This window comes from Delphinus delphis, chromosome 10 (genome assembly GCF_949987515.2).
Source record: "Delphinus delphis chromosome 10, mDelDel1.2, whole genome shotgun sequence".
In the NCBI taxonomy this organism is placed as follows: Eukaryota; Metazoa; Chordata; class Mammalia; order Artiodactyla; family Delphinidae; genus Delphinus; species Delphinus delphis.
The window spans coordinates 98367674-98392035 of record NC_082692.2 but is presented as its reverse complement, the minus strand read 5'-3'; the positions used below and the strand labels follow the sequence as shown (position 1 = coordinate 98392035).

At 40.8% G+C, this 24362-nt stretch overlaps 1 protein-coding gene across 5 annotated transcripts in view; it reads right to left on the bottom strand.

Annotated features, from left to right (window-relative positions):
- The window catches only part of ATG7 (autophagy related 7), a 243864-nt gene that overhangs the window by 38555 nt on the left and 180947 nt on the right, over positions 1 to 24362 (bottom strand). Inside the window, exon 18 of one of the 5 annotated variants that reach the window (XM_060023061.1) lies at positions 12552 to 12606. The exons of the other annotated variants lie outside the window; for them this stretch is intronic. Coding sequence (XP_059879044.1) covers positions 12577 to 12606 — 30 coding nt within the window. The 3' untranslated portion in view covers positions 12552 to 12576. The remainder of the gene's footprint in view (positions 1 to 12551; positions 12607 to 24362) is intronic. 5 annotated transcript variants of the gene reach the window in all.

Here is a 24362-nt window from a genome sequence, read left to right as displayed (position 1 = left end):
CAAGCATTAATACATTATTTCATTTGATCTTCATAGTTATTCTGAGATGGAACATTAATCCTATGCCAAGGCAGAACCAAAGCTCAGAGCATCATTGGTGACCTGGTTTTGTGGTCCCTCTGGCGAGACCACAGCACCAGACTCTGAGCTTCTGGTGGAACTCAGAAATCGAAAACAGTCTCTCTACTTCCAGCACTTGGCCCAGGAAGGGAGAAGGGGTCCAACACTCAGGGCTGGCTGGCGGGTGGAAGGGTGGGGGAGCTCCAAGAGGCAAGCCAGTTGTAAAGTTAAGAAGACACTCAAGGCCACTGGGTGGGTGAAGCCACACATGCTGGTAAATTATCCAAGGGAGCTAAGATTCCAAATGGCATTTTGCCAACCAAGTTAACATTTACACTTTAAGCTATCAATTCTACCCCCAAGCCTGGAAGTTTGACTGCCAAGAACAGCATGGTCAAAAACACAAGGTGAAAAAGAGAGCAGAATCAATTTTTGTTTCATGTTGAGAATGTGCTGTTTTCAGCATGAAAACCTGGGAAAAGGATGCAAAGAACAGCAAGCTTCTCCAGCTGACAGCACACTTACTATGGTGGATGTGGGCAGGGCGGAGGCCCCCTTAAGGAGGGAAGAGAGCTTTGGAGGCCCAGTGGGGCAAAGATGTCCTCTGGGAAGGCCTGACCAGGCACCACTGCCTCTGCGTCACTTGGGGTGGGCATGCAAGGCTGGGCACAGGGAGGCTGGCTGGGGTAGGGGAAAAGTAGGGGACCTCAAGGGAGGCAGTTTGGTTCATTAGCAGTAACTCTACTTAGGATCTTTTTTAAAAAGTTGGGGCAGGGGCAAACCTGCAAAGACAAACAAGAGGTAATATTGTAAAATATATGTTCAGATACGAAGTAGGGAATTGTTCTGCTTGAGAGCCGGTGGATATCTATTTCAGACAAGGCATCCAGTCCCAGAGATCCTGTGGCCTGATGGGCGGGGCAGGTGCCATTCTTGGGCCGGATAAAAGAAAGATGATCCTGAAAGGAGGTGAAGATATTCAATTTCAGGCAGCTCTGTGTCAGGCACGTACCTTCCTTCTGATTTCTGCAGACACCAGCTGGCTGGGGGAGGGGAAAGATAGGCAGGAAGAATGAAGAGAGGATCTCCCCAGCCGTGGAGGAAAACAGGGGAAGCCAGAGGGAGGAAGTCATTCTGGGTTCAAAGAAATCAACTTAGAAAGCTTCCTTTATAAAAATAGCCATTGGCAAATCCTAGTCTATTTATATCACCAATCCAAGGTCACTATCAGGATCCTGGACTGAATCACAAGACCCAGCAAATAATCCTCACAAGTATGGGGTGCTGGCTGCCTGATTTACGGGAAGATACCTGAAACACCACGGGAGCAACTAAGTCAGGGAAAATTTGAGCGCTGGCACCAAAAGGTGCACTTGCAAGTGGATCTCACTTTACATAAATAGATAGGTTCCTGAAAAGTTGGCTCTAAAATGCATTCAATTAACGGAGTCATATTTTCCCAGTGAATCACATTGTAAAACCAGAGATGGATTAGGGTCGGGGTGGCCGAACAAACACAACAAAACAATGATGACCCTAAGACTAAACAAAAACCACCCTTCATTCACCAAACTTTAAAATGGCACTTACTTAAAAGGCCATTATAAATGCTCAGAAAATACGAACGATTTGCCAGCAAACATATGCCTAGCGCCTGTGACACACAAGAGTTTGCACCAGGCTTTGTGAGGGCTCCGACGGCTCCAGCGCCTGCCCCTTGGGAGCTCACAATCTGGGACCTTAAAGAAAATGGCACTGAACAGTCGTGTTCCATCAGAAAAACATCCCCCTGTATGGAGACGAGCAGTGTGCAAGGGGTCGCCTGGCCCTCTAAGTGCTATCTGGCCTTGGAACAGCTCTGCCTCCTTCCTGCCAGGAGGAGCCAGACCAAGCTGGCCTCTAACTATGCCTTTTCAAACCCTCCGTTTACAAGTTAAAAGCTGCTGGCCATGTGCTACTGTGTCATAACTGCTATTTATTTAACTAACTTGAAAAATAAGAAAAGGAAAAAAAACCATGATCTGGGCACTTTACAAATAAGAAGAGTTAAGGTACTTAAAGCTCTCTGAGAAGTTAAAGGCCGTACAACCCAAGGGGTTGTTATTTTAAACTTTAAAGGGCATTTGTTCAGGGATCTGTTTGTTTGGAAAAGGCCTGCCTCCTTCTACTTGATGTTCTCTTGCACACAGAATACTGGTCATTGGTGACAGGAACAGACACCTAATTTGTTATTAGTTCCGTAAGTGCAGATCAGGGCATACTGAGTTTAAACAAGGGACGACACACTTCTGGCACTGATAAAAATGGTATCTCTGTGCTAATGACAATGTTGCCAGCAACTATAGGCACAGAATTGGGGGACATTAGCTCAAAATGTGCTACATCCCTTAGACACTGCATGGCCCAGGAACTGGTACCACACTGGGGGCCTGTCAACAGCTAGTAGAAGTGAAACTTCTCCTGGCATTTTTGACTTAGCCCTGAAAGTGTACGAAATAAGCAGTGCATTTTTTGAAAAGATACTTTGTTTCATAATTATGAACAAAGCTATGGCAGAGACTGCTGGTTATCCTAATATCCATTCTTTCCTTCTTCCTTTAACTGATAGAATTCCTCCCAGTTTTGTTTTGTTTTTGCGGTACGCGGGCCTCTCACTGCTGTGGCCTCTCCCGTTGTGGAGCACAGGCTCTGGACACGCAGTCTCAGCAGCCATGGCTCACGGGCCCAGCCGCTCCGCAGCATGTGGGATCTTCCCGGACCGGGGCACGAACCCATGTCCCCTGCATCGGCAGGCGGACTCTCAACCACTGCGCCACCAGGGATGCCCTCCTCCCAGTTTTTTACTAGCAAGATACAGGGCTGCCCTGGAGACTACATTTCCCAACCTGCCTTACAGTACTGATGGTCATGTGACTAACTGCCGGCCAATGGGAGGCAAGCAACTTTCAGGTCATGCCCTTTAAAAGGGAAATCGTTTGCCCTCAACTTCCTCTCTTTCCCCCTTTCCAGAGGGTGGACTTGGCATTGCCAAGCCAGCTTTGACAACACCCAGCAGGGTTTCTTAATCCTGAAGTCCAGAGACTGCAAAGGGGTCCATAGATAGAATTGTTGGCCTATAAACTTGGATGGGGAAAAAAGCTATACAACTTTATTTTCACTAATTTCTATTTGAAATTTAGCATTTCCTTCAGTTATCAGGTAGGGAGAAAAATATAGTATATTAGCAGTATCCAAGACTCTGTCAGCAACAGGCATTTACAAATATTCTCATACCACATGATATTTGTTATGGATTATCTTGAAATATTATATGAACTCGTCAATATTTTTTTATTGTTTTAAATAAATTTATTTATTTATTTTTGGCTACGTTGGGTCTTCGTTGCTGCACACGGGCTTTCTCTAGTTGCGGCGAGTGGGGGCTACTCTTCATTGCAGTGCGCGGGTTTCTCATTGCTGTGGCTTCTCTTCTTGCGGAGCATGGGTTCTAGGCCCGTGGGCTTCAGTAGTTGTGGCTCGCGGGCTCTACAGCACAGGCTCAGTAGTTGTGGCACACGGGCTTAGTTGCTCCGCAGCATGTGGGATCTTCCTGGACCAGGGCTGGAACCCGTGTCCCCTGCATTGGCAGGCGGATTCTTAATCACTGCACCACCAGGGAAGTCCACTCATCAATATTTTGAAATTATAGTAGTCATTATACTTGCCCCTAGATCATTATTTGACGTATTAATAAAGCATATGTTACCACATTACGAGCTTGTTTCATTTTTCATTACCTTGATAATTGTATTTCAACGTAATTACTTTCCTTTGTAATTCTATGAATTTTATCTTACACATTTAAAAATATCACTCAAAAAAAAATATTACCCTGTGAAGTGGTCTGTAGGCTTTGTCACACTGCCAAAGGGATCCATCGCACACACAAAAAATATTATGAAGTCTTACCTAGGGAGTGGCAGAGCAGTAATATTTAAGGAACTCAGGTCCATGGATGACCTTGTACAGCAGAGCCACCCTTCAAGTTCTGGACCACTCCTCTAGAGCAGGGCTGCCCAACAGGACTTTCTGTGATGACGGAAATGTTCTATATGTGCCTTTCAATACAACAGCCTCAGTCAAGTGGCTACTGAGCATCTGAAATAAGGCCACTACAATGCACCCTTTGATACCTCAGCTGGTAGAGCGGAGGACTGCAGAGGTGAAATGAGGCCAGTACAACTGAGGAACTACATTTTAAATTTTATTTAATTTTAATTCATTTAAATGCAAACAGCCACATGTACCTAGGGACTACCATGCTGGGTAACACAGCTCTAGACTGTTATATGAGAGAGAAACACATTTCTGTCTGGTTTGAACTGCCATATTTTGGGGTCTCTCTGTTACAGTACTTTAACCTATACCTTAACTAATACGGAAGTCAACTACACCTTAACTACTACCTGGAGTCAATAATAATAAATATACTAGGGATAGAAGGCACATTTGTAGATACAACAGGTAAAGAAACTCATTAACTGAAACCAAGATTTAGAACAGGAAATTTCTATTTACAAAGCATTCCCGTGCACATTATTTTACCTGCTGCCTCTAATCACCCTGGGCTTATTATTGCACCTGTCTTACTCTCAAAGAGGTTAGGCAACTTTGTTGAAGTTACAAAGATGGTAGAGCCAAAAGTCAACTCCAGATCTTACGACCACACCTTGTGCTTTCTAGCCTTTCAAATGTCTCTGGATGGAGGTCGGCAGTCAGCAGTCAGCAGTGACCCAGCAGCTGCAAAAGACCTACAGCCAGCACTTAGCCACCCCACCCCTCTCCTAGATGCCCACTGGCCTCTAGGGCACACACAGCTGTCAAGTCCTTTTTCTGGCCCTGTGGGCTGTGGGATACTGCAGGCATCTGAATTTCCCAGATTCCTGGCAAAGTGCCCATTTCCTTTGGCGTCTATTGTCTTACGAGGACTTCTGAGTGCTGGGAATGGTGACTAAAACACTCTTCCTCAAGTCCAGGTAAGGACTTGCAAATGACACGGTCTTCTCAGCAAAACTTACTGTAAGTCATTTCAATGACAGCTCATTTTCCTCCCTTTGAAATTAGTTCAAAGAACACTATTATTTTAGAACAACAACCAAACATAGTAATACATTATAATTTTATCAGTTAACAAAAGGGCCATGTCTTAAATTCTAAACAACCTAGACGCCAAAAGGAGAAAAGCCAATACTGAGGTGTGACTACACCCCACATCTCAAGCTTCCATGTGGAGGCCAGGCAACACCCACCCTGCTTGCTGCCAGTCTTGGTTCTATTTGCCAGCACACCCTTCTGTTCCCTAGGCCCACAGAACTCCTACTTATCTTTCAAAAACCCAGTCTGTCCATTCTCATTATCACTTCTTCCATTTTGTTTTGTTCTTTTAAAAATTTTTCATTTGATTCTAAGTTATATATGAGCAAAGTTTAAAAAGCCAAATAATTCCAAGACGTGCTATGAAAAATAGCAGGTCTCTACCTTCTACTCCCCATGGTGAGTTACCTGATGCCATTCAAGTATTAACCTCTATGTTAAAATAATATGTCTACAATATTGTGCCATAAGAAATATATGTATTTGGTCACTCCAATGACTGAAATATATTTCTCATACATATTTGGTCTTCATCCATGGTTCTTGGCTCACAGCTCCCAAAAACCTTGGAATTTCCTGAGTGATAAGAGCAATGGGAGCATCTTTTCTTATAATATTTGGTCTCTTGTCCTCAGTTCCTGAAAACTCTTCAGAATCATAAAGGTGAAATGGGTGTCAAGTCCCTTTCCACCATAACTGGGTTCATGTTTTGTTTTGTTTTAATTTATTTTTTGGCCACGCTGCACAGCCTGGGAAATCTTAGTTCCCCCACTGGGGATTGAACCCAGGGTACCACAGTGAAAGCACCGAGTCTTAACCACGGGACAGCCAGAGAATTCTGGGTTCATGTTAATAAGGTGACTTGTGGTGCTGGGAGCCAAGAAGTTTTCGCCATTAGAAGATGGCCGACACCCTGCTTCTCTTCCTGATTTATGAGATAGAAGTTCGCGCCTAAAATGAAAGCCCGCGCACGCAGCACCAATGATGATTAGCCAAGTACTTCCCTCATTCTGAATCCCGCCCCCCTTTCTCTGCAGTGTATAAATACAGCTACCGCAGCAATAAAAGTTTGAGGCTTGATCAGGATTCTGTCTTGCCTCCATTCTTTCGCGTCTCCTGCCCTTCCCCCTTTTTTCAACCCCCACAGGTTCCTCCTCGGACTCACAAGGATTTGTCCTGCTGGTCGGGACTCCCGGGGACGCCCGGGGCCGTACACAATTGGCGCCCAACGTGGGGCTCGAGGAACGGATCCTGAGGGAGGTAGCACGCTTACGAACGCCTGGCCAGGCACCCACTGAGCCGCCGCGAGACTTACTCGAAAGTGCAGCTTGATTAGGTCCCCGGAGGACTGGCCGCCCTTCGGCAGTCGTGACCTGAGGATAAGGTAAGCGGAGCTATAAATATGGGACAGGAATTGAGTCCCCATGAACTCTTTCTTCAGGGGATCGAGGATTCCCTCAAGATGCGGAAGATTAAGGCTAGAAAAAAAGATTTGCGTGAATTTTTTATGTTCTTGTCTGATGTTTGCCCATGGTTCCCACAGGAAGGGACAATAGATAAAAAATGCTGGAATCGTGTAGGAAATTGTTTAAATGATTATTATCAAACCTTTGGGCCTTCTAAAGTGCCTGTGACTGCATTTTCGTATTGGAATTTAATTAGGGAGATTCTCATGGGTCATTTTTTTGACCCCGATGTCCAAAAGGTTGTAGAGACCGGGGAAACAATTCTTAAAGCAGCCTCTCGTCTCCATTCAGCTTGTCCATCCGTTACCATTGATATGGGTTCAAATGAAGAGTTCCCAAAAATTCCAGAAACCGGTCATCATTATCCCACAGATGATAAAGTTATCCCAAAGATTTATCCTTCCCTTACTGCTATTAAGGGTGATCCCAATGATGACCAGCTTTCCCCCCAAGATCAGGAAACTCTCGATGAGCAGGCTGCTCGTTATCATCGCAATGATGATCCCTGGGGATTCCCCCTTTTGAAGCCTCCACCATCTTATAATACTCCTCATCAGATGCCTGCCTTTAGCGCCCCTGCTCCCATTGCCCCCCTGATTGATCCCCTTCGACAGGCTAAGATGGCCTTAACCCAGGAAATTTCCTCTTTGAGAGATGTTTTACAACAAAAACGGGAACGCTTGGATCTCCTAAAGGAGCTTAAGGCCCTTGAGGTGGAGCTTACTTCTTTTAATGTCTCGAACGGTCCCAATAAACCCCCGCTTCGACAAAAACCAGGATCCATTAAGTTAGCCTTCCCTGTTACTCGCAGTCAAAATTTACCCACTCAAGGTGAAATTCAAGCTGAAGATAGTGAGGAAGGGGAAGAGGAAGAGGGAGAAGAATAAGAATCTCCTGAACCTGATGAGGGACCAGATATTCATAATTCTTCTGGGGGCGGCCCTTTTGAACATAAATATCGCCGCCTCAATTTAAAACATATAAAAGATTTAAAATCTGCTGTCAATAATTATGGGCCCACAGCCCCTTATACATTGGCAATCTTGGAGGGATTAAGCGATCGCTGGCTGACCCCAAATGATTGGCTTACCCTGGCTCGGGCCACCCTTTCTGGGGGAGATTTTGTTTTATGGCGCACTGAATTTGCAGAAAATTGTAGAGAAACTGCCCAAAGAAATGCTGAAAACAGAACTTCCCGATCATGGACCCGAGATAAATTACTTGGCCGTCCCCCCTATGAATCCAATGAGTCTCAGGCTGCTTTTCCCCCTGGTTTGTTGGCTCAAATACAACATGCTGGCCTTAAGGCCTGGCGCCGTCTTCCGCCTAAGGGTTCGCCCACAACTTCCTTGGCAAAAATTCGCCAGGGACCAGAAGAGCCTTATTGTGAGTTTATTAGCCGCCTCACAGACGCCGCCGAGCGTGTAGTGGGTGATAGTGAAACTGATAATGCCTTTGTTAAACATTTAGCTTATGAAAATGCCAATCCGGCCTGCCAAGCTGCCCTTCGGGCTCATCGTGGTGGTAGCCTGGCTGATTACATTAAGTTGTGCTCCGGAATTGGTCCCTCCCATTCTGTTGGTCTTGCGATTGGAGCTGCTCTAAAAGATTTTATTAAAGATACATCCGTCCTAGATAAACAACAAAAAACTTGCTATAATTGCAAACAACCTGGACATTTTGCCCGGGATTGTTCATTACATAGACAAGGACAGTCATTAAAGGCTAACCCACAACAACCCCAATATCAATCCCGGGCTCCTCCCACCACCGTTTGCCCTCGTTGTAAAAGAGGCAAACATTGGTCTTCAGAATGTTTTTCAAAAACGGATATAAATGGCCAACTGCTCCCCAAAAAACAGGGAAACTTTTCACGGGGCCAGCCCCTGGCCCCTTCCTTGGAACCAAACCAAGGGGCAATTCGGTTTGTTCCTCAAAAATCTGGACAAGTTCCCTGCACCCAGATGTTGGCTCCCTCTGTCGAGCCACACCCGGAAGCGCAGGATTGGACCTCTGTGCCTCCACCGACTCAATATTAGTCCCAGAACAAGGAGTACAACCAATTCCCACAGAAGTTTATGGCCCCCTGCCCCCAAATACTTTTGGTTTAATTTTAGGAAGAGGTAGTTCCGCTTTGGCTGGCCTCCAAATTATACCTGGTGTTATTGATAATGATTATTCAGGTCAAATTACCCTTTTGGCATCTGCTTTACAAGGCCCTATATCAATCCCTAAAGGTCAAAGGATAGCACAGTTAGTATTGTTGCCCCTAAATTCTTTAAATAAGAGCCATACTAATTGTCCTAGAGCAGATGCTGCTTTTGGCTCCTCAGATGTTTATTGGGTCCAACAAATTACTCCTGAAAGGCCACTCCTAACCCTGTGGTTAGATGGAAAGAAATTTGAGGGTTTAGTCGATACAGGAGCCGATGCAACAGTTATTTCGGAAAAATATTGGCCCTCCTCTTGGCCTTGTACAGTGTCTATAACTCATTTACAAGGCATAGGACATTCTACCAATCCTAAACGGAGTTCTAAAGTTCTTACATGGATAGATACTGAAGGTAATACTGGACAGGTACAACCTTATATTTTGCCACATATCCCGCTGAATCTTTGGGGACGTGACATCCTGTCACAATTAAAGTTAATCATGGCCAGCCCCAATGAGGTGGTGACCCAACAAATGCTAAACCAAGGGTTTCTACCAGGCTTAGGCTTAGGAAAAAATAATCAGGGTATTACACGACCTATTTCCCTGGCATCTAACATAAATCGCCAGGGCCTAGGCAGTTCGCCTTTTTCTTAGCGGCCATTGACCTTCCTGTGCCCCATGCGGACAAAATACGATGGAAAACTAATGATCCCGTTTGGGTGGACCAATGGCCTCTAACAGAAGAAAAACTTACAGCTGCCACAAAGTTAGTGCAGGAACAATTGGCCGCTGGACATTTAGAAGCCACTACTTCGCCATGGAATACCCCTATATTTGTGATAAAAAAGAGATCTGGCTCATGGCGACTTCTCCAAGATCTTAGGGAAATTAATAAAACAATGTTTACTATGGGAGCTTTACAGCCTGGCTTGCCTTCTCCTATTGCCATTCCAGCTGGCTATTTTAAAATCATTATTGATCTTAAAGATTGCTTTTTTACTATCCCTCTCCATCCTCAGGATAGAGAGCGTTTTGCATTTAGTCTCCCAGTAATTAATTTTAAAGGCCCAATGCCACGTTTTCAATGGAAGGTCCTCCCGCAGGGTATGGCCAATAGCCCCACCTTATGTCAAAAATTTGTTGCACAAGCTGTAGACCCTCTTAGGGCTCGTTGGCCTGGTATCTATATCATTCATTATATGGATGATATTCTTTTGGCTGGAAAATCAACTGATGAACTCCTTAAGTGTTATCAAGATTTAAAAGATAATCTTGCTTCCTCTGGCCTTCAAATTGCTTCAAATAAGGTACAATTAAAAGATCCATACTATTATCTTGGTTTCGAATTAAACAAAAAAATAATTACCACTCAAAAGATACACATACAAGTATCACATTTGCAAACCCTCAATGATTTTCAAAAATTTTTGGGAGATATTAATTGGCTACGACCGTATCTTAAACTTACTACGGGAGAGTTAAAACCCTTATTCGAAATTTTACAAGGGCCATCAGATCCCTTGTTACCCCGTAGGCTGACTAAGGAGGCTAAAAATTCTCTTCAATTAGTAGAAAAGGCCATTAGATGTCAACAGATTACCTTTTTAGATTATGGTCGTCCCTTTAGTTTGATTATTTGTGCCACTGCACATACACCCACTGGAGTCCTATGGCAAGATCATCCCCTCTTGTGGATACATTTGTCCGTATCTCCTAATAAAGTGCTTAAGACCTACCCTTCCTTAGTAGCACAGGTTCTTACTTTGGGCAGAGAAAAAAGCCGTCAATTTTTTGGCAGAGATCCTGATCATTTGATTCTCCCCTATACCAAAGAAGAGCTTGGTTGGTTATTACAAACTGATGATAAATGGCTTGTTTCCTTATCCTCCTTTCAGGGTAATATTGATAATCATTATCCACCTGATAAGCTCCTTCAGTTTGCTAGAAAACATCTGTTTATATTTCCCAAAATCACTTCTGCTGTTCCTCTGGGAGATGCTGCCCTAGTATTCACTGATGGATCATCATCCGGTGTTGCTGTATTTGTTATAAATAATCAGCCCTATAGGGTACAGTCCCCCTTTTTATCAGCACAACTTGTTGAGCTTTTTGCCATTCTTCAGGTTTTTGAGATGTTACAGAATATCCCCTTTAATTTATATACGGACAGCTCATATATAGCTTTGTCCGTCCCCCTTTTAGAAACTGTTCCATATATTAAACCCTCTTCCAATGCTGTTCCCCTTTTTCAACAACTTCAAAGTCTTATACTTCGAAGACAAGCGCCTTTTTTTATTGATCATCTTAGGGCTCATACTGATCTTCCTGGACCCGTCTCTCAGGGCAATGATTTAGCTGATAAAAATGCCCGCCTGATGTGCACCGTAACCTCTGATTCTGTTTCTCAAGCTACTCAATTTCATCAGCTACATCATGTTAATGCACATACTCTTCGCTTAATGTTTAAGCTTACTCGAGAACAATCAAGACAAATTGTAAAAAATTGTCCAGGGTGCGTTACATTTTTACCTCTTCCACATCTTGGGGTAAACCCAAGAGGTCTATTACCTAATGAAATCTGGCAGATGGATGTTACCCATCTTGCTAAATTTGGAAAATTAAAATTTATTCATGTGTCCATTGATACCTTTAGCGGCTTTATATATGCCTCTCTTCAGGGAGGAGAAGCCACAAAAAACATTATTTCACATGTGCTCCAATGTTTTACAGTTTTAGGCAAGCCTCAAATAATTAAAACAGATAATGGGCCTGGGTATACCTCCCAGGCTTTCCAAGATTTTTGCACCCGGCTTCAAATAAAACATCTTACGGGAATTCCATATAACCCCCAGGGTCAAGGCATAGTAGAAAGAGCCCATCAAACCCTTAAAAATACCATTTCCAAGCTTAAAAATAATGATTTAACTGCTACAAAAAATTCCCCAAAAAATATTCTTAGTCATGCCCTGTTTGTAATTAATTTTTTACAATTAGATAATAATGGTAGATCTGCCGCCGATCGCCTTTGGCATCAAGAAACTAAAAATCAATATGCACAAGTTATGTGGAAAGACCCTTTGACCTTTAAATGGCATGGACCCGATCCACTCCTCATCTGGGGGAGGGGATCCGCATGTGTATATAATACCAAAGAAGGTGGAGCACGCTGGTTGCCTGAGCGCCTTATTAAACCTATAAGTTCTATAAAGTAATAAATTTTATCCAGGGCCCTTTTCCCTGAGATTGTATTTCTTTTTCTTTTTCAGAAAAAGATGGAGACCCTCCTAATATTGAAAGAGCGGCAGAGACGACATGAGCTATCCGTTGTGACCCTGATCCTGTCATCTTTGCTGGTTGTTGGACAGGCTGAAAGCACTCCCCACTTGCCTCAAAATTTAACCTGATACATTACCATCGCCTCGCCATTACAGAAGCAGAACCAAAGGATGATTTTGGCTGCCCCTCCACTGGAGCGGCATGAAACAGAGACATGCCTACCCCCCTCTTTGATGGAGGGTATGGGTACCGAGTTGAGTGTGGCAGCAAAGCATGCACAAGGGAAAACGTGTATATATGTATATACAAGGTAATCTCTGTTATTCCCTGTGAGTATACCTGAATTATGATAGAGGTTGGTATCTAAACATTGTTTTTGGCTTTTAGTAGCTAAGATTATCTTTGGCTCTGCCTCTCCTCCCCAAAAGATACCAAGAGCCGATGAGTGTGGACACACATACCTTGTCCACGGGAGGATTCAGGTCACTACTCCCTCACTCGGTTAATGCCCACCTCCTTAAAAGAAATAAAAAGGGAGGAAATGTTGGGAGCCAAGAAGTTTTCGCCATTAGAAGATGGCCGACACCCTGCTTCTCTTCCTGATTTATGAGATAGAAGTTCGCGCCTAAAATGAAAGCCCGCGCACGCAGCACCAATGATGATTAGCCAAGTACTTCCCTCATTCTGAATCCCGCCCCCCTTTCTCTGCAGTGTATAAATACAGCTACCGCAGCAATAAAAGTTTGAGGCTTGATCAGGATTCTGTCTTGCCTCCATTCTTTCGCGTCTCCTGCCCTTCCCCCTTTTTTCAACCCCCACAGGTTCCTCCTCGGACTCACAAGGATTTGTCCTGCTGGTCGGGACTCCCGGGGACGCCCGGGACCGTACACATTGTGGAAATCTCCTAAAGATGGGGGCAGGGGACTGGTTGCCAGGGGAACTAACCATGAATAGAGGACTGTAATCTTCAGTTCCACCCCCTGATTTCCAGGGAGGGGAGGAGCGGCTGGAGGCTGAATCCTTCACCAATGGCTAATGATTTAATCAATCATGCCTATGTAATGAAGTCTCCATAAAAACCCAGGAGGAGGGGCCTCAGAGAGCTTCCATGGTTGGTAAACTAGATTGCTTCCACGTGCCAGCATGCCAGGCCCCATACTCCACAAGGACAGAAGCTCCTTTGTTTAGGGCCTCGTTCTATGTATCTATTCTTCTGGCTCTTGATTCATATCCTTTAATATCCTTTGTAATAAACTGGTAACCTAGTAAGTTGGTTTCTTGAGTCCTGTGAGCTGCTCTAGCAAGTTAACTGAACCCAAGGAGGGGGTTGTGGGAACCTCTGATGTAGAGCCAGTCAGTCAGAAGTACACGTAACAACCTGGACTTGTGATTGGCATCTGAAGCAGGGGGCAGTCTTATGGGACTGAGCCCTTAACCTGTGTAAACAGTGTCAGAATTGAGTTGAATCGTAGGACACCCAGCTGGTGCTGGAGAATTGCTTAGTGTGGGGAAACCATCACCCCACATTGGAATTGGGTACAAAATCTTTAATGTCTGTATTGTTACTTCTTGACTTTTTTTTTTTTTTTCAGGTTTAAGCATTATATGTCTATTTTTCTTTTTGGTAAGTGAGGATTTAGCTCTCTTCCACTGTTAAGCACGCCCTTACCCCTGTGATCACAAATTCTTACCTTCCTATCCTCTCATCCTTACATATTATAATTCCGATTAGATCAAAGTCTAATCCCTATATTTAGGTGACCTGTGTAATATGCTAGGATTACTTTTTTTCCCCTTCTACAACATTGCTTTCTCTGGAGTTAACAGTTGCCTTTTTTTGTTTGTTTTACTTCGTTCCTAAGTACTTTCCCGTAATTTAATCCTAAACTTTCTGCAATTATCTAAATCTCCTAACTATATGCTCAGACACATTAGGTATTCAAGCAATTTCATCTCCTTAACAAAATCTGTGCTAGAGACTTACGGCCTAATCCAATCTGTTCTAGTTGCCCTTAGTGCTTCAGGCACAACTGTAACCCTGAGCTTTCCCTTCACCATTATTCTGAGGGTTCCTTTGACTCTCTCCTGGGTACCATTCCCCACTTCCTGCATTCCATGTCTTCCTCTTCCTTGGTTTACTCTTTTGTTCTTCTGGAGTTCATCCTTCAGTGGTTTCCTCAGAAAGGGTGAACAGAAGGTAAATTTTTTGAGATCTTACATATTTGAAAATATCTTTACCTTCACACTCAATTAACAGTTTGGCTGGATATAGAATTGTAGATTAGAAATAATTTTCCTTCATGGTTTGAAAGCACTGTTCCATTGATCTCTGGTTTCCAATGTAGTTACTGAGAAGGAAAAAACTAATCAGATTTTAAAAATTCTTTATATATGACCTTTTCTTTCTTTAAGCTGCAGGTATTTTTTGACCCCAGTGTTCTGAAATTTCACTGTGATGGGCCTTGGTGTTAAGCCTATTGTTATTCTCTGTTCTGGGCAGTCAGTAGGCTCTTCCAATCTAGAAACTGTATTTCTCAATTTTCAGAAATTTTATTTAATTCCTTCTTTATTTTTTCTGGTCTGTTTCCTCTTTCTTTCTGGAACCTATATTATTTGGATGTTGGCACTCCTAGCCTGACCCACTAATTTGCTTATCTTTCTCCCCTATCTTCCATTTCTCTGTCCTTTTGTTTTAATTTCTGAAAGATATTCTGAATTTCATTGTCAAATTCTTCTATTGAATTTTAAACTTATATTTTTAATTTCTGAGAGCTCTTTTTAATTATCTGAATATCCATTTTTATAGCCTTTTACTCTTGTTTCATGAATATAATATCTCTCTTATCTCACTGAGAACCTAAATGATGGTGGAACTTTTAGGAATACATGAAATTTTCATCTCCTGGCATAATCTATTTCCTTCAAATTTAGTTTAGTCTGTCTTTCAACTCAGATGTCAAGTAATACTTGGTTTCTGCTTCTATTCAAGGAGGTACTTGATTTTAGGTCCCCCGTGGACCTCACTGTGGGGCCGTCTGGCTGAGCTGTCATTTCAGAGCTCCTGACGTTTTTCTCTTTAGGGTTGGTCAGATTCCCAGGAGGAGGATCATCTACTCTCCCATCTGGAAGGTATTTAAGCTGGAGGACCTGTGTTGTGGGAGCCCAGGATGAGGAGAAGGTCTGATTTCTCTGTATTTGATACGTAAACATTCATTTAATCCCATGTTTTCAGTGATACATCCTATTTTCAACTTTGGCTGATGTGTCCTAGTCTAGAAACCCTGTTTTACTCTGACCAGAAAGTAAAATTTCAGTTTCTTAACCAAAGTTGTGCAAAGCTAGGGTGGGGATCTAATTGCTTCTTACAGACAGACTTTCAACTAACCCTCCTGTTTTAAGTCTCATATTTACTTCCCATTTTCAGATGTATCTACTGTCCCCAATTCCCAAGTCTTCAGGTGGTTCTAAGGAAAATATTGGCTTTCTCTACTGGCTGGCTTAGAATTTAACCTTCTTGTTGTCCATTTGTCTTGGTCAGTTCAGGCTGCTATAGCAAAGATACTATAGATTTGGTGGCTTAACCAACAAACTTTTATTTCTCAAAGACCTGGAGGCTGAGAAATCCAAGATCAAGGTACCAGCAGATTTGGTGTCTGGTGATGGCCTACTTCCTAGTTTACTGAAGGCCCTCTTCTCACTTTGTCCTCACAAGGTAGAAGGGGCAAGGGAGCCCTCTAGGGTCTCTTTTAGAAGGGGCTAATCCCATTCATGAAAGCCCCACCCTCATGACCTAATCTCCTCCCAAAGGCCCCACCTTCAAATACTATCACACTGGGGACTGGGTTACAACATATCAATTCTGGGGGGACATTCAGTCCACAGCACCACCTTTCCAGATTCCAAATTTTTTGTTGTTATTTGCTCTCCCATTCTTACTATCTTTGAAGGTTTTAAAAAATATTCTCTTTACTGTGATTTTAGGACATTACAGGAGAAATAATAAATAAATAAATATGCTTAATCAACTTTTTTTTGAGTATTCACATGGTTCAAGTTTCAGAAGGAAAAAAGCATATATAATTATGTCTCCCTCCCATCCTTAATGACCAGCCAGCCACCCAAGATACCTCTCAGGGAGAAAACAGTGTTATTGATTTTTGGTGTCCTTCCAGTCTACCTTTATCATTTTAGATCCTACTCTATATTATCAGCCTATTTGTATCATTTTAGACTTTGCTTTATTACTAAAGTACTTTTCACAATGCACTAAGAACTTCTTGAGGAAACAGATAAAAGAAACCTAGCTCCTTGGGGAGGATTAGAACAATGATAAAGTTCATCTTTATAGTTCCTTCCACTTTATGTACATTTTCCCACCTTTTACGGCCCTTTTCACTGCCTCAGACACTAAGAAGTAACCACAAAAGCTTCTCTCACCTATTATTAAACTAGCTCTGCAAGAAAGGATCTGATAAACTGTTCTCATGTGAATGACTAATACAGCCTACTCTGTCAATCTTCCCCAAAGTGGCTGAACTTTCAGAGGAGATAAAACTTAAGGCCAAAGGAATCAAACTCTAGCAGCTGCCATTTTGAGAGCTGCCCAAGACAACCGGTCAGTTTTGCCAAGATGTGCTGTTACTAGGACTATGCTTACCAGGAAAATTAGGTCAAGCCAGAGTGGACTCTCAACACTAGACAATTTCAAACCAAGCAAACACCAAAGAAGCTATCTCTTAATATAATGAGCAACAAAGCTGAATAGGCCAAGTTAAACCTTTCTACATTATAAAAAATAATCATTTTCCATCTAAATGATAATCGGAAACATTACTAAATAACAAAATTACCATGAAGTAAATTTAAATCAAAATAAAAATAATCCACAAATTATGCCTTTTAAAATGAGTATAAAGAAATGTACCTGAAACCAAGATAGCAAAATGCTGACTTCCAGCTCTGACTATAATAAAGTAGATGGTATCAGACTTACTTTCTTGCCATAAACAATAATAAAAACAACAAATACATATAATAACTGTTACCAGGCTCAGAGAGCAACCAGTACAGGAACTCAAGCAGAGAGCAATGGTTTTGATAGAGAGACAAGGCAAAAATCAAACTTTGATGCTGCTGGGATTTGGGGAGCAGGTAGCAGGGAATGGGTGTAACTTAGAAAGGGAACCCGGAAACCTACATGGAAATTGCCCTTGGATCCCTGGCTAACTCTTGGGCTGCAGAGTAAAGAGTGAGACTTCTAAAAGTCTGGAAGAAAGCTCGGACACTGAAGCTGAGACAGAGTGAAAATGCCAGATGTTAAACGTACTGGAGAGATGTTGGATTTTGCCCCAAGTCAGAGTGGAAGACATAGGTGAATACACCAAACATTTATTTACAACTCAGAAAGACCTCCTCCAAGATTATCAACCATACTTAGGATTTAAGGGGAACACTAAAATAGATCTTCCCTAGAAGCCCAAAGCAGACCTTAGCAGAACCAAAGTGAACTTCTAGTAACTTAGCTGACTGAACAAATTTAAACACTCTAGAATACTATAACATAATGTAGGGCAAATCTATCATTCACAGTGTATGGCATACAATAAAAAATTATTAAATATAGCCCTGTACAAAAAAATCATAAAAAATGACCCAATTATCAAAAGATAAAATGGTGACTAGAAATAGATCAGAGGTAATCCAGATATTAGATTTAGCAGACAAGGAGTTCAAAATACCATAATTAATATATTAAAAAAAGATAGAAAAGCTGGATGAAAAGACAGAATATTTGAACTTAAAATTTACCAAAAAAAAAAAATCCAAAAACACTTTCCAGAACTTCCAAAGACAACAACTGAAATAAAGAACTCATTGGCTGCATTAACAGTGGACTGGATACAGAAGTAGACAGGATTAGTGAGCCAGTAGATAACTCAATATTAAATATCCAAAATAAAGCACAGAGGGGAAAAAAAAACCAGAATTACAATTACATCTAAAAGAAAAACCTATACTCTGAAAACTGTAAGACACTGATGAACGAAACTGAAGATATCACAAATAAATGGAATGAAACACCATGCTCATGGATTGGAAGAATTAATATTGTAAAAATGACCATACTACCTAAAGAAATCTACAGATTCAATGTAGCCCCTATCAAAATACTCATGGCATTCTTCACAGAACTAGAACAAATAATCCAAAAATTTGTATGGAACTACAAAAGACCCCAAATAGCTAAAGCAATCTTGAGAAAGAAGAACAAAACTGGAAGTTTCACATGCCCTGACTTCAAACTATACTACAAAGTTACAGTAATCAAAACAGTATGGTACTGGCACAAAAACAGACATAAAGATCAATGGAACAGAATAAGGAGCCCAGAAATAAACCCACACACATACGGTCAATTAATTTACACCAAAGGAGGCAAGAACAGACAATGGGGAAAGGAAAGTTTCTTCAATACATGATGCTGGGAAAACTGAACAGCTACATGAAAAAGAATAAAACTATACCATCTGCTTATACCACACAAAAAATAAAGTCAAAACGGATTAAAGATTTAAAGGTAAAACCTGAAACGATAAAACTCCTAGAAGAAAACAGGCAGTATGCTCTTTGACACTGGTCTTAGCAATATATTTCTGAATCTATCTCCTCAGGCATAAAAAATAAAGAAATAGGACCACATAAAACTAAAAAGCTTTTTCACAGCAAAAGAAACCATCAACAAAACAAAAAGGTAACCTACTGAATGGAAGAAAATATTTGCAAATCAGATGTCCAATAAGGGGTTAATATCCAGAATATATAAATAACTCATACAACACAATAAAAAGAACACAAATTACCTGATTAAAAAATGGGAAGAGGACCTGAATAGACCATTTTCCAAAGAAGACATACAGTTGGCCAACAGGCACAAGAAAAGATTCTCAACATCACTAATCATCAGGGAAATGCACATCAAAACCACAATGAGGTATCACCTCACGCCAGTTAGAATGGCTATCAAAAAGACAAGAAATAACAAGTGTTGCTGAGAAAGTAGTGAAGAGGAAACCCTTGTGCACTGTTACTGGGAATGTAAATTGATACAGCCACTATGGAAAACAGTATGGAGGTTCCTCAAAAAATTAAAAATAGAACTACCATCCAATCCAGAAATCTCACTTCCGGATATTTATCCAAAGGAAACAAAAACAGTAATTTACAAAAATATATGTAATCCCTATGTTCACTGCAGCATTAATTACAATAGCCAAGATATGGAAGCAACCAAAGTGTCCATCAGCAGATGAATGGACAAAGATGTGGTATATATGTATGTGTTTGTGTATACATACATATACACACACACACACACACACACACACACACACACACACACACACACACACACAATAGAGTATTTCTCAGGGATAAGAAAAGAATGAAATCTTGCCATTTGTGACATGGATGGACTTAGAGGATATTAGGCTAAGTAAAACAACTCAGAAAGGATGACAAATACTGTATGTTTTGACTTATATGTGGAATCTGAAAAAAATAAAATAAAACAAAAATAGACTCATAGATACAGAGAACAACCTAGTGGTTGCCAGAAGTGAGGGGGTGGGAAAACAGAAAAAAATAAATGAAGGGGATTAAGAGGTACAAAGTAGGGGCTTCCCTGGTGGCGCAGTGGCTGAGAGTCCACCTGCCGATGCAGGGGACATGGGTTTGTGCCCCGGTCTGGGAAGATCCCACATGCCACGGAATGGCTGGGCCCATGAGCCATGGCCATTGAGCCTGCGCACTCAGAGCCTGTGCTCCACAACGGGAGAGGCCACAACAGTGAGAGGCCCACATACCGCAAAAAAAAAAAAAAAAAAAAAAAAAAAAAGAGGTACAAACTATCAGTTATAAAAAAAATAAGTCATGAGGATGTAAAGTACAGCACAGGGAAAATAGTCAATAATACTGTAATAACTTTGTGTGGTGTGCAATCAATATGTTGTACACCTGAAATTAATATAATATTGTAAGTCAGCTACACTTCAACTAGAAAACTTTATTTTTGAATTCTATAATATTCATTGTATGTTATAATCTATTTAAATGAAAAGAAAAATCTGCCTATTCATTATTGTCTTTCAAGAAAATAGCTACTTATGCTATAATATGGAAATTATACACTCTTCAAAGCCAGAACAATATGAAACTGATCAAAATGCAACAGTGATAATAAATTCAATTAGTGACATCTACTTTTCATTGGATAACACATGAAATAACAAATTAAGTGATACAAAAAATGAATTATGTTTTGCTAAGAATTTTTCAAATTGACTTGTTTTAATACTATGCTGATATAGTATTGTAATGGTTTCTGAACATATTATATTTGAATAAGCCACAATAAAATGTCAACCATTAAAAAAAGAAAGTAATACAGATTTGAGACATGGTCAAATGATCTAACATGCATGTAATTAGACTCCTATACAGGAAAAAGAGAGAATGGGAAAGAAACCAAATTTGAAAAAATAATGGCAAATAATAGTCCAAGCCTGAGGAAACATATCTGCCCCACAGATTCAAGCTCAGTGATTCTCAGGTAAGATAAATATAAAGAGAACCAAATCCAGGTACACTACTAAATGATAAAAAGTAAAGATAAAGTCTTAAAAGTAGCCAATGGAAAAAAAAAGACATTACCTTTTGGGAAACAATAATACAGAAAAATATTTCTTAAGAGAAATGACATACGGCAAAAGATATGAAAAGTTCTGAAAGAAAAAAAAGTCAGCCCAAAATTCTATACCCAAGGAGAATGACCTTTAAAAAGGAATGCAAAGTAAAGATGCTCTCAGAAAAACAAAAACAAGAGTATTCATCATTTCTTACAGAGAACTTCTCTACAAGTAATACTACAGGATATTTACTATGATGAATACGTTATAGGCTGTTTTTCAGGTTGAAAGGCAAGTGATCTGATATGGAAGTATACAGTCATAAGAAGGAATCAACAGCTCTAAAATGGTAAATATACGGATAACTATAAAGATTAATGACTATTAAAAGCAACAATGATAATAAAGTCTTGTGGGGTTTGTTACTTATGTAGAAATAAAGTATATGGCAATTATAGCCAAAAAATGGTAAAAAATAAACAGAATGCACTACTTTAAGTTTCTTGCATTGTTTAAAAAATGATAAAGTAAGTTGTAAAAGATTAATTTGGAAATTTCTACAGTAACCACTAATAGATTGATATATAAAGGTATAACAAAAATGTTAGTAGAAAAAATAGAATTAAAAAATTCTTGACTAGTTAAAATAAAGCCAGAAAAAAGGAATAAAGGAAGAAGATACAAAACGAACAAATATAAAAGAAATGACAAGAAAATTAAACCTAACTATAGCAGTAATTACATTAAATGTAAATGGAATAAACAATCTCATGAACAGACAAAGGCTGGTTGGTTTAAAAAAAAACATACAACTGCAACTAAAAAAAATCCCCCAGCTGTTGGCAGTTTACAAGAAATACAGCCAAATGGTTTTTTTTTTTTTTTACAAGAAATACACTTTAAATACAATGGTTGAAAGTAAATGATTTATATCATGCAAATATTAACAACAAAAGTTTTGCCATTATATTAATATTAGATAAATAGATGTTAAAGTAAGAAATATTATGACAGCTAATGAGGCATTTCACAATGATAAAAGGGTCAATGCAACAGAAAGATATCACTACCTGGAACATGTATGCATCAAATAATAGAGCTTTAAAAGGAAGAAAACAATGTTGAGAAGAAAAATCAAGGTATAGACACATCTACAGTCATAGCTGGGGATTTTAATACACCTCTCTAACTGACAGAATAAGCACACAAAATACTTCTAACAAAAGAAGCTAGAAAAAGAATTAAAAACAAATAGAAGTAAGAGAATAATAAACGTAAGAGCAGAAATCAATGAAAGAGAAAACAGAAATAACAGAAAATCAAGAAAGCCCAAAATAGGTTATTCTAAAAGATAAATAATTCAACAAGGTTGCAAGACACAAAATCAACACCCAAAAACCAGTTGCATTTCTATACGCTAACAATGAATAATCCCTAAAGAAAATTAAGAAAACAACTTCATTTAACATATCATCAAACGTCGGAGTAGAAGGATGTGCTCTCACTCCCTCTTGCGAGAGCACTGGAATCAAAACTAACTATTGAACAATCATCAACAGGAAGACACTGAAACTCACCAAAAAAGATACCCCACATCCAAAGACAAAGGAGAAGCCACAATGAGACTATAGGAGGGGCGCAATCACAATAAAATCAAATCCCGTAACTGCTGGGTGGGTGACTCACAAACTGGAGAACACTTATACCACAGAAGTCCACCCACTGGAGTGAAGGTTCTGAGCCTCACGTCAATTCCCAACCTGGGGTTCCAGCAATGGGAGAATTCCTAGAGAATCAGACTTTGAAGGCTAGCAGGATTTGATTGCAGGACTTTGACAGGACTGGGGGAAACAGAGATTCGACTCTTGGACGGTACACACAAAGTAGTGTGCGCATGGAGACCCAGGGAAAGGAGCAGTGACCCCACAGGAGACTGAACCAGACCTGCCTGCTAGTGTTGGAGGGTCTCCTGCAGCGGTAGGGGGTGGCTGCGTCTCACTATGAGGACAAGGACACTGGAAGCAGAAATTCTGGGAAGGACTCCTTGGCGTGAGCCCTCCCAGAGTCCACCATTAGCCCCACCAAAGAGCAGGTAGGCTCCAGTGTTGGGTTGCCTCAGGCCAAACAACCAACAGGGAGGGAACCCAGCTCCACCCATTAGCAGACAAGCGGATTAAAGTTTTACTGAGCTCTGCCCACAAGAACAACACCCAGCTCTACCCCCCACCAGTCCCTCCCATCAGGAAGCTTGCACAAGCCTCTTAGACAGCCTCATCCACCAGAGGGCAGACAGCAGAAGCAAGTAAGAACTAGAATCCTGCAGCCTATGGAACAAAAATCACATTCACAGAAAGACAGACAACATGAAAAGGCAGAGGACTTTGTACCAGATGAAGGAACAAGATAAAACACCAGAGAAACAACTAAATTAAGTGGAGACAGGCAACCTTCCAGAAAAAGAATTCAGAATAATGATAGTGAAGATGATCCAGGACCTCGGAAAAAGAATGGAGGCGAAGATCGAGAAGATGCAAGAAATGTTTAACAAAGACCTAGAAGAACTGAAGAACAAACAGAGATGAACAATACAATAACTGAAATGAAAATAGACTAGAAGGACTCAACAGCAGAATAACTGAGGCAGAAGAATGGATAAGTGACCTGGAAGACAGAATGGTGGAATTCATTGCTGTGGAACAGAATAAAGAAAAAAGACTGAAAAGAAATGAAGACAGCATAAGAGACCTCTGGGACAACATTAAATGCAACAACATTCACATTGTAGGGGTCCCAGAAGGAGAAGAGAGAGAGAAAGGACCTGAGAAAATATTTGTAGAGATTATAGTCGAAAACTTCCCTAACATGGGAAAGGAAATAGTCACCCAAGTCCAAGAAGCACAGAGAGCCCCATACAGGATAACCCCAAGGAGAAACACACCAAGACACAGAGTAATCAAATTGGCAAAAATCAAACACAAAGAAAAATTACTGAAAGGAGCAAGGGAAAAACGACAAATAACATACAAGGGAACTCCCCTATGGTTAACAGCTGATTTCTCAGCAGAAATTCTACAAGCCAGAAGGGAGTGGCATGACATATTTAAAGTGATGAAAGGGAAGAACCTACAACCAAGATTACTCTATGAAACAAGGATCTCATTCAGATTTGACGGAGCAATCAAAAGGTTTACAGACAAGCAAAAGCTAAGAGAATTCAGCACCACCAAACCAGCTCTACAACAAATGCTAAAGGAACTTCTCTAAGTGGGAAACACAACAGAAGTAAAGGACCTACAAAAACAAACCCAAAACAATTAAGAAAATGGTAATAGGAACATACATACGGATAATTACCTTAAGCGTGAATGGATTAAATGCTCCAACCAAGACACAGGCTCACTGAATGGATACAAAAACAAGACCCATATATATGCTGTCTACAAGAGACCCACTTCAGACCTAGGGACACATACAGGCTGAAAGTGAGGGGATGGAAAAAGATATTCCATGCAAATGGAATCAAAAGAAAGCTGGAGTTGCAATACTCATATCAGATAAAATAGACTTGAAAATAATGAATGAGACAAG